Raw genomic sequence first — 10954 nt, 5'->3', positions numbered from 1 at the left:
AACACAGAGCTGGTATACTTGCTAGCTTAAGTATCTACAACAGACACACTGTGCATACTGTAACTAGTTAGCCACAAGAGCTACTCCCACTAGCTATCTCATGTAGTTTAGCCTTTGGCTACTTGCAAGTAAAGATGATCAACTGTTAGCTGGTGTGAGTATCGGTGATACTCACTCCTCAGGTATGTAATAGGCCACCCGCGTCAACGAATAGCTAGCTTTTCTTTGGCGTAGCTGGTAGTGGTTGCGTTTGGCAGTCAGAGGTGGCGTGTTCGAGACCAGGCAGGGACGAACAAATGGTCCATAAAGCCTTCTGACGGAGCAAGACCACGTCTGTTACCCCCCCGTTACACTGGCACACAGCCACTGGTGCTCGAAATGTATTTATGTATTTGAGTTGTTCTTTAACACACACATACAGATGTGTGCACATGTGAGATGAAATATTGACATACATAACAAACACATACAGACACTCTGTGCACATCGCTTTACACATGGCTCACATGAAGGCACAAATAAATACACACACACACACACACAACACAATGGATTGTGACACTAAGCCCTCAGACAGATATGTCTTCTGACCTCCAGGAAAGGAAGAGAGAGTTTGAAGGAAGGAGCGAGACGGCAGAGTGACGGCCTCTGTGACTCTGAGAGACAGGCTGCTTCCTGGGATGGAGAGCGTAAGAGAGGAGGAGGAGAGGAAACTGACAGGTGTCATGGCCGACCCAGCCACTCTCGTTTAGACAAGAGCGTCTATCACCAGATCACGCCAGCTCTCCTCCTCCTCCTCTTCTCTTTCCCCCCCACTCTCCACTTTCTCCCTTGTCCATTCTCCAGAGGAACTGTCTACAGCAGGGGTGTCAAACTCCGGTCCTCGAGGGCCGCTATCCTTGATGTTTTAGATGTTTCCCTTATACAGCTCACCTGATTCTAATGAATGGTCGTTATAACAACCCATTTAATTGAATCAGGTGTGTTCGAGCAGGGAAACATCTAAAACATGCAGGACAGCGGCCCTCGAGGACCGGAGTTTGACACATGTGGTCTACAGAAAGGACATGGATGTTGCCAAGGTGACACACATGGCTTGCTTGTGACCAGCCCACCTTATACACCATGCCGGGCCAAAACACACTTACAGGTGACCAGCCAATCATTAGTTCCAACCTGGCTTGCTCTACATACGTGCGCTCATGCACTAACCATGATTACTGTGTGTTTATCACAATGTGGTTGTGACTGTGTTCTAATGACGCAACCGGTGCAAAACAGCATCTTAAACATCAGAGACACATCACTGGTCTTTAAATAAAGGCTCACAATTCATGGACTGTAGACAGACCATAAATATGGACTCTCCATCTCTGTCCTAAATTAATAGTAGCACCTCCATTCGCCACACACCAGAGTAAGAACATGTGTGTAATAACTCATCAGATCTGAACAACACAGCGTCCATAGGATCCTAGTAACAGTAACACATATCCTTTCAATGGATGAATGTAAATCCGTATTCCCAAACCGCTACATATGATTGCTTGGCCATATTTTCCTGTCTCTGTGTTTTTGATTCCTCAGCCCAGAAAGAGCATTTAGTGTGTCTCCTCCACAGCAGCATGTTGTCTGCCACAACCAACTGAGACGGTGCAGCACACTGCCTGAATGGCCCGAGGAGAGGAGAGGAGATAAAGGTTAGTCTCACCGGAGGAGGAAAGGGAGGAGGTGAGTGAGTTTGCGTGTGTGTTTGTGTGTTTGTGTGTGTCTGTGCAAAAGGTGGTCTCGCTCCTTCTGTGACACAGAATCTTCGGTGTGCCGGCGGGTCTTTGCTCCAACTGACCCCTGGCCATAGATTCTCCATCTCCAGGTTTTACTGTGTTTCTTTTTAATCCATTGACTGAACCAAGGACAACATCCACCACTGAAGTGCTTCTCCCAAGGTTTCTCTCTATTGTTTCTTTCTCAATTTCGGCTAGATATCCGGGTTCTCTGTGACATTTCCATGCTCAATTTTGTTTTGATTTGTAAATCTCTGAGCTATTTCTCTAGGCTTTGTCCTGGGTTCGGTTTTGCACTGACAAACAAAAAGGTGTGAATAACAAAGATTTTCAAGATTGTAACGTTTATTTTGGGGAAATCTCTGGATTTACATTGAACCAAGGGGTGTTTCTCGTGAATAAGTGAAATTAATTAAAGCATTTTTGAGTCTGAGCTGGTTTTTAACAGCAACGTGTTTATGCACCAGATCAATTTCTGCCGTGTCATGCCAGTAATTTAGAGTCTAGCCTGAGGTGGAGAAAATGACAGATCCATGGAGGGGGTCTACTGGGTGAGATCTCTGTATCTATCTATCTCTCTCTCCTTCTCTATCTCTCCCTCTTCATCCCTTCTTACACACAAACACATCTCTCCCTGTCACACACACTCCTGTCTCCCCCTGACACACACACACACACACGCACACCCAGAGAGTTGCCACCCTCTCCTGTCACACACACGCCCCGTTGGTCGTCCTGAGCGGTGTCTTCACCTTCTCCTCTGTCACATCCTGTCTCTGTGTTGCAGCACAGGGTCTGCCACCACCTGTTACAGTGCCGCACTGAGGCTGCACACATACATCTTTAATGGTACCTGTGACACACACACGGATACATGCACACGGCACAGACGCACACGCACACAGATACACACAGTGACAGACACGCGCACACAGTACACGTACGCACACATAGATACACACAGACACATGGCGACAGACAGATACACACACAAAATGCACACACCACCACATAACAACGTCACACTTCAGGAGTGGATTAGAACTTTAGAAGGCCTTCAGTGGGTTACCAAACAAAACCATAAAGGGAAGGTCTTGTGGCTCTCATCCAGTCATATCTCACCCTCCACCTTTCCTTCACCCTCCTCAACCCTCTCATACCCCTCCTCCCCCATCTGTTGCCTGGCCCCTGGTCACCTGGGTCTCACAGAAACAAGCCCGTCTCATCATCTCCTGACAAGCTTAACCCTGCAACGACACGACACACACGCTGTGTGACACACACACAGTGACACACACCCTGACACACGCAGACGCACACACACACACAGCTGACAGCCCCTGACTCCTCTACAACATGACTTTGTTGGACTAGTTCAACTTTTTAGCAGAAGTGACAGGAAGGGCTTATTCACGCGTCAAGTGTCCCAACCCTCCAATCACACACACAAAGGTCTTGGTTCACTCACACACACGCACACACAGCACAACAGCACACTGCAGAGCGTGACTAATGTCTAACTCTAACACTGGTGAACAATGCACAAACACACACACGTCTTTGGGATCAGACCGATCCCAGGTAGGAGAAGTAGGGAAGGTGTGTGTTTGACAAACTTCAATTAGAGCCAGCAAATCCTGAGCTTACCTTGACAGAGGGGTGCGGGGCGACGCTGGCAGCTACAGGAGCAGCTCATTAAAGTGTCCACACACACACTCGCATAGACAAACGCACACACTCTGTGTGTGTCCCTTCCTCCTACTGTCTCTCAACTGTTGCTGTGGAGGATACGGAATGGCCATCTGGACAAAAAACACACAGAACTTAATTAGAACAGAGACTCCCCAGATTAAAGAAGACACCATGGGAGGGTCCCTGATGCGGATCACTCTTTCTCTTTACCCCCTAACCCTCCCTTTCCCCCCTCTCTCTCTCTCTCTCTCTCTTTTTCTCTCTGTATCTCCTCTCGGTCACCATATTCTTTCCATCTCAGCCCCTCCTCCCTCCCTCCCTCCCTCCCTCCCTCCCTCCCTCCCTCCCTCCCTCCCTCCCTCCCTCCCTCCCTCCCTCCCTCCCTCCCTCCCTCCCTCCCTCCCTTCCTCCCTCCCTCCCTCCCTCCCTCCCTCCCTCTATCTCTTATCATTCGCTATATCTGTCCCTCACTCCCTCCATGGCCCCCACAGTCTGTTCTTCTGTGCTCAATGTCAGCACCCTCAGATGATTTCTCTTTGAGACTTCTTCTCCCGGGATGACCCTGTTTCACGGCGAGTGACCGAACACCCTGCGAGGGGGTGGTGGTACCGGTGGTTGTGGGATGGGGGGGGGTGGGGGGGGAGGGGGTAACCCCGGTGCTTCACGCTCTAATGAGAATTGCAGAGTGAGGCATTGAAACCTCTCTGACAGAAGGCAAACACTTGTTTCGGTGTTGAGACTGTCCGAACTCCTTCTGGTAATCCCACTGATTGGCCGTGTCCTTGGGGCTGCTCTGCGCTCCTAGCGCTGCTGGAGACGGGCTGGTCTCTCTGTTGTCTCGACCACAAGACTAGTCTGAAACACATGAGGAAAGCGTACGGCAGCGTTCTGGCCGATCAGGGGAGAAGAATAGAGAGGAAGAGAGGGGAGGGGAAGGGAGGGTCTTCGCTTGCAAAGTGGAGAGACGGCTGCCATGATGGTGACGTTTGGCCCCTTCGTGTTGACGTGATAATGATGTTTACAAAAAAGCTAAGGAGAAGAGGAAGGGAGAAGAGAAGAAAAGGAGGAGAAAAGAGACAACAAAGACGAGGGATGAAACACCCCAGCTGTGGTGAAACACCACTTTTCCTCCCCCCCATCTGTGTCAGCAGCGAGAGAAGGCGACATGAATGATTCAACTCAGATGATTAAAGTCGTTAAATAATGAACACGCCACACTCTCGTTGTCTGAAAACAAACACATCGGATCGTGTGTGCAAGGGTGTGTGTGTGCTTGTTTGTTTGTGAGGGTGAATTCGGAGTTGAACTGATGTCACGTCTACAAGGGCGGAATGACCCTGCAGCAGACATTAGTATACTTAAAGCTTTCGGCACCGCAATACAGAATAAAACACACACACATACACACACGCTACATGGAAAAGAGCCCAAGCGGAACTCTGCCAGTGTGCCATGGCCCATTACCACACTTAGGGGGCACAGAGCAGTCAGGCTACACACACACACACACACTCTTTATCTTTCTGTCTCTTTGTCTCTCTTTATGTCTCCCTGTCACTTCTCGTTCTTTCTCTTCTGCACTATCGAGAGGAACAGCCAATCACAGGCCCTGACGGTGCTCTCCTGCTGTGACCCTGGCCAAGCCCTCCGCTAATTAAGACCACGCCACAGGAAGTGACATTAGACCCATTTGTAGACCCCCCTCCTCCGCCCCAGACACCCACACACACCTTTCAAGAGCTGTTTACCTGTGTGTGTGTGTGTGTGTGTGTGTGTAGAGGGTCCCTTCACTGTGCCAGGCTGACAGATCATTGTGACAGAAGTGTGACAGGGTGTGTTTCTCCTGTCAGAAACCTGCATCCCAGGGTGAGAGGCTCTGTCGGTGGTTTGCCTGAGCGGCGCTGCTGTTTGGTGGTCGTGTGTTTTTGTTTGCGTGTCTCTGTGAACGAGACAGAGGAGGGAAATAGAGAGGGAGGGCGTGCAAGAGAGAGGGAGGGAGAGGGAGGGAGGAGGGAAGACTGACCGAGAGAAAGAAAGTGGAAACGGAAGAGAGAGTCGTTCATTAAAGGTGTCTCTCCCACCTGTGTTTCTGAAAAGCAGGTGATGCCAGCCATCAGACAGGCCCAGCGGGGTGGGAGCCATGATGACTCTGCACATCCCACCTCCAGCAGGGCAGAGCTCAGGGAAGGCTCATGTGGTGGTTGTGGGGCCAAAACCCACTTGACTTCTCTTCATCTGTACATGGAAGCCACTGGGGCAGTGTATAAACCTAAAGTACATTTAAACAGTGATCTGTATTTGATGTGATGAAAGCGTCAGGTCTGAGACTGTAGCTGTTAGCGGCTGTGTTCTTACAAACCTGGATTCGTCCTCCCATCTGAACTGAGATCTGCAACTGTGGGCAGTTTTATACCGTGGACTGTGTAATATATGCGGAATACGGCACTTTTAATAACATTTAGATAAACACTTCCATAATATATACAGTACAATCCAATCATAATCTGTACATTTCTCCCACATCCCTGTTGTACTACATGATTCAATAGAATAAGAACATACATACATCATTATATATATCCAGTGTCTATATAGATGCATAATATTATATAATAGACATGTTCAATAAGTCTACAGTTCATCTACAAATACAGTATCGGTCAAAAGTTTGGACACAATGGGAAAATGTGTCCAAACTATTGACTAGTACTGTAAATCTCAGTAAGTGACAATAGTCAGGTTGGATAGAAATGCCATCCAGTTATTTTGTTGTTCTTGGTACCAAATCAATGTTAACCTAATCTTCTGCAGTCTCGCTAAAACCAAAAGTAGTTATGAGTGTTCCAGAACACAGTGTTGGACAGGCACTCTGTCAGCATCATTGGAGATCTTGCAGGTCCATAACACAATAGCAGTAGAGGTTAGACAAAGAAGTAGCCTGACAGACAATGACATTGTTTTCATCAACCAAGATTGAGATGGATACTGAGAACTCCCCTTGTTTAAATGTATAAATCTGGGATGACTCACTCACAGCAAGACACATTCTCCTTTCCTCCACCCACCTTCTACATGTTACACAGAGATAGTCCACCCACATCTTTGTGTGCTAACCTTGACAGCAAACCAAACAGAAGGTCAGTACTGTGTCACACTTGAGGAAACATCTAAAAAGTCCATAGAAATGAGCTTGTCTGTTGGTGACCTCTAGAGGAAATTCCTGCCAGACTAAAATCACTAAACAAACCAAGGTAGTCTGTCTCTTTCCCTGTCTGTCTGTTACGTGTCTGTCTGTTACTTGCTACCTGTTGTCTGTCTGTTACCTGTCTCCTTACTTGCTGCCTGTCCACCCACCTGTCTACCTGCTGCCTGTCTGTCCAACCTTTATCTGCTACCTGTCCTATCAAACCTGAAGGGTTTGCTGTGACAAAACTATATTGGTGGTAGATGGTGTAGATCTTGGTCAATCAGATATATTATGCTTCATCACGGTGCAATACTGCCATCTAGTGCTGACAGCAGAACAAACACACGTTGTTTAAGTATATAGGACAGCGTACCCATCATCCATTACTATGCCGTATCCAACACCACTGGTAGATGAGACCATGTTAATTCAGAGGATAATTTACATAATGAGAACAAGTGCACATCTGTCTTCTATTAAAACACACACACACAATCTGCTCTCCACAGTATATCTCGGCAACACTTCTATATGGCATCTCATAAATCTCTCACAAATTACAAACACTGTCCAGATGCAATACACAAGTGACGGTACATTTTCCAGCTTAATTATTTATTTCAAAAGATCTGTTCATAAAATCGAAACATCATAACAAAATCCATACAAAAATATTAAGAAAATGTACAGAACAATATTGTATTTTCAAACAAGTTAAAACAAACTTAAGCAAAACAATTGACAATAGAATTACCATGTTTTTGTACATTTTTCTTTTCATTTTTTTTTATTTATACATCCATGAGCATGAACAGTTCTAAAAGAGATTCAAGCATCAATTCAACATCGGGGAAACATTCCAGAACTATTTACAGTTGAGCCAGACAAGAGAAGGGCTTGATCGTATGATCCTGTTAATTTACAGTACTTTCTAGAAGGGCTGTGAAGCTGCATGTTACCTGGGGGCCAGCACCCAGAGGAGAGAAGGACATGGGGGGGGGGGGGGCGCAGTGTAGCTAGGCCAGGTCCAGCTCTGGGTCTGTCTTCATCATCTTGCTGGGCGTCCCTAAACACGACTCCTGAGGGGAGAGGGATCAGTAATGCTGAGTCAGAGCAGTACGACATCACTGAAGCCAATAGACCGTGGCAGCGCCGGATTATCTGCTCGTCGGGTCTGGATCAGTCTGGTGTGTGGAGGACCGAGACGAGGGTTCTAATTAGCAGGCCAGACTGGCTGGAGCGGGACAGGCTTACCTCCGAGGCCTTGCTCACTTTGGAACAGGGGGTGCCGGAGTCTGAGCTGCCAGGGAAGTCTACATCCAGCTGGATGTCCATCACATCTCCCAGGTCTAATTCCTCTCTGGAAATACACAAGGACCCAACAGCATGGGCTTAGCAGCAGACAACATGTGTGTAGCACTGTGTGCGCGAGTACATGTCTCTTCTCTGGCCTGCAGAGGGGTGTGTGTCGGTGTGTGTGTGTGTGTGTGTGTGTGTGTGTGTGTGTGTCTGAGTGAGAGTATGTGTCACGGACCATAGGGGGAGGCATTCCTTCAGTGAGAGCCAATGAACATGTGATTCAAGACTCATGCATGTCTCATGTGATACGCATACACCCGTGTGTGTGTGTGTGTGTGTGTGTGTGTGCGTCTTACATGGCCTGCAGGTCGCTTCCCTCCAGCGCCGGGGGGTCCCACGCATGCAGCTTGACCTTCCAAAGCTTGATCTGCTGGTCCCAGGAGCGACGGCTGTACTTCTTAAACTTGTTTGGGGTGCGGGGGTGGGTGCCAGGCTGGCGCAGATGTCTGGGGGAGGCAGGGCGTTTTATAACAGGAGTTTATGGACGGCATTAGGGACATGAAAGGCGTTTTCCAGAGTGTGACCCCACGCAAGCCATTGTAAAACTCAAATACAGCCTTCGATTCCTCACTTCCTGAATGATCTCTGAATGGACATGATGCAATGCAATAAGTAAGTAATTGCTTCTCTGGAGTTGCTACTACATCAGCCGTCTTTGGTTTTGTTAGACCAGGCGTATACGGAGAAACGTTTTTAGATCCCTCCTGACCGCATCAATACCAGTGTGTGTTACATGAGTAATGTTTCAGTCTGCGTGCGGCATTACAGTCTACGTGCGACGTTTCAGTCTTGTATGCAGTCTTCCAGGAAGAGTAGACCCTGTGAAGAGTGACCGGGAGTCCCGTTAGGACCTACCTGGGCACTTCCTTGATGTAGCGGTCGTAAGCCAGGGTGTTTTTGCCGTAGCTTATCTGCTTCTGTCTCCTCAGAAGCACCGACTCGTCCGTCTCCATCTCTCCTGCGGGGACAGGAGACTCACGAGAGTCCGAGCTGGAAGCGGGAGAAGCGACAAAGAGAAACAAACGATGATCACACAGGGGGGAAAAAAACGATGAGCGTGCCCCATGCAACCAGGCACAGAATAAGCCTGTCCACCGGTAATCCCACTCATTCGTTCTTCTTCTTCTTCTTTCCTACCTTTCAGTGGAGGCCTTCCGTTCCCTCTGGGAGAACTCAGCGGTCAGTATCCTCCTCCTGTAACTGAAAACAACACCACCTTAAAGTCGGCCGAGTCATCGAGTGTCCACGCCGGAGCCCCAGTTGACAAAGGGGCGGTTGCGTGCGCGTTCAGGCGCGCTGTGTGCAATGCTAACCGTTGCATGTCGCGCCGTACGCTGGACCTCATCTCGTGCTCGTCCACCTCGGAGCCCCAGTCGGCACAGCGAGACATGGGTCCCTCTCCCTCTGGGGTGGTGAAGCTGGGGGGAGGGGGGAGACAGTCAGGGTCTCATTAGCATTAAAGCCATTTGGTCTTTCTCCGTCTATTGTTCTGTGGCACTTTACTTTCATTAACAGGTTGTTATCAGGTATTTACATCCTTAACATGAACATGCAATGTATTAAAGGCAGAAACATCTTTTCGACTTTTGTTATGGTTGCTGTTACAATAGTGCCTGTCACCACCCTTAAGCTAGTTGGATAGCTACCTGCTTGGTCTGCCGTCTGAGTTCTCGCGTATGCTTTCTTTCTCGTCGGTGGGTTCCGGCTCAACGTGGGGCCTCAGGCTGCCGTCCGCTCCTCGTTTACGGCAGTTGGACCACTTAGAAGGACCCTTGTTTCTGGAGACAAACAGACATGGATTATGTGTGAGAGAGGTTGTACAACAAATATGCCCAACAGCTGCCAGAATTGGTTTTTATTCAAATAGCTTCTTGTTTGTTGTTTCAAATTGTAAGTAATGTTACCTTGTTTCAACAGTAGCTAGTAGCTGATGTGTTTGGATGTTAACGTGACGTCGTTAGCGCCAAAAGGAGTTTGCATTGTTAGCAAGCTAGCTGTTTATCATTCGGCTAATTGTTACACTAGTTAGTGGTTATCAACAATACAGTTAATGGAGATCAATGCAACAATCACATCACTTTGAAGTGAGGAGAAGTCTATTGAAAAGCAAGACAGCAGCAATAAGTAACAATTCTGTTTGTAGTGGCAAAGCTGTAACTTTTGACTGCTGATACAGCTAGCAAGCTTTACAGTGCAATGCAAACGCAACATAGCTACCTAGTAGTGCCGTGGTTGGTTTCTATTTAGCCATGTTATTCAGAAGATATCAGGTATTTAGAACACAACACAATTTAGGAGGAATGAAATAAAACCTCTAATGCAAATACCTTTAATAAAACGAGTGATTATTTTGATGCACCCGTAGATTGCCAAATTCGATAGCTAGCTAGCCAGATCATGCATAGCTAGCTAGTCTGCCATCAATTCGCGGGAGAGCACTGGCGCGAGAAAATCCAATGGTTTTAACCAAAAGTGTTACAACAGTAGGAATCTATGCTTGAAAACTGACTGTGATTTACTCACCTATTTTCATCGCCGTTAAAGTCGGCGTCGGTGTGTCTGGTTCCGTGCCGGTAAGACATTTTTGGGGGAATATCTAACAGAAACAGTGGAACGCTTGCTGTTGCTTCAGTCACAAGAACAGGAGTGATTACCCGGTAGTACTGATCGCGCCAAGAGGTTGGAACTTGACAGAAGGGGGTGGGACTTATGGCACATTTGATTATTATGCGGGTGCGGACCAAAAGCATCATTTTCGTTTACGCGGTGAAACCTGAGACACAATTCAAATAACGCATCTCTATAACTCTCTGTTTCATAATTCATTTGCACAATTTAAATAAAATCATGACTATGTTCAGGCTATGGCCTGCACCTCTTTGTGTCACCGACCGTCTCTGAAGGAGGGGACCCCCTAACTAAACTGCTCCTA

General features: G+C 47.7%; 1 protein-coding gene across 2 annotated transcripts; it reads right to left on the bottom strand.

Annotated features, from left to right (window-relative positions):
• Positions 1-7261: 7261 nt before the first annotated feature.
• Positions 7262-10713, bottom strand: slbp (stem-loop histone mRNA binding protein). 2 transcript variants are annotated; one of them, XM_084699178.1, is made up of 8 exons: positions 10546-10713; positions 9669-9800; positions 9336-9440; positions 9160-9216; positions 8878-9012; positions 8319-8468; positions 7918-8023; positions 7262-7742 (listed from the first exon to the last, which is right to left on the bottom strand). In XM_084699178.1, exons 1-8 carry the CDS (start codon positions 10602-10604, stop codon positions 7680-7682), a joined length of 807 nt encoding a protein of 268 aa, XP_084555304.1. In that variant the 5' UTR covers positions 10605-10713; the 3' UTR covers positions 7262-7679. The 2 variants fall into 2 exon arrangements, with proteins under 2 accessions (XP_084555304.1, XP_084555303.1); XM_084699177.1 differs by having other exon boundaries at positions 9160-9222; positions 10546-10707.
• Between the last annotated feature and the right edge of the window lie 241 nt (positions 10714-10954).

This window comes from Hypomesus nipponensis, chromosome 1, assembly GCF_054491055.1.
Source record: "Hypomesus nipponensis isolate SF chromosome 1, ASM5449105v1, whole genome shotgun sequence".
In the NCBI taxonomy this organism is placed as follows: Eukaryota; Metazoa; Chordata; class Actinopteri; order Osmeriformes; family Osmeridae; genus Hypomesus; species Hypomesus nipponensis.
Note: the sequence above shows the minus strand (reverse complement) of the source record. Positions and strands in the feature narration are given on the sequence as shown.

What these genes read in the sequence shown, in the direction of transcription:
- slbp (XM_084699177.1), bottom strand. Translation starts at nt 10,604, where the DNA reads ATGTCTTACCGGCACGGAACCAGACACACCGACGCCGACTTTAACGGC. An exon ending in TACATCAAGGAAGTGCCCAG is followed by an intron (nt 8,469 to 8,877) that starts GTAGGTCCTAAC and finishes TGCCTCCCCCAG; the next exon opens with ACATCTGCGCCAGCCTGGCA. An exon ending in GGAAGCGACCTGCAGGCCAT is followed by an intron (nt 8,024 to 8,318) that starts GTAAGACGCACA and finishes GTGTATTTCCAG; the next exon opens with AGAGGAATTAGACCTGGGAG.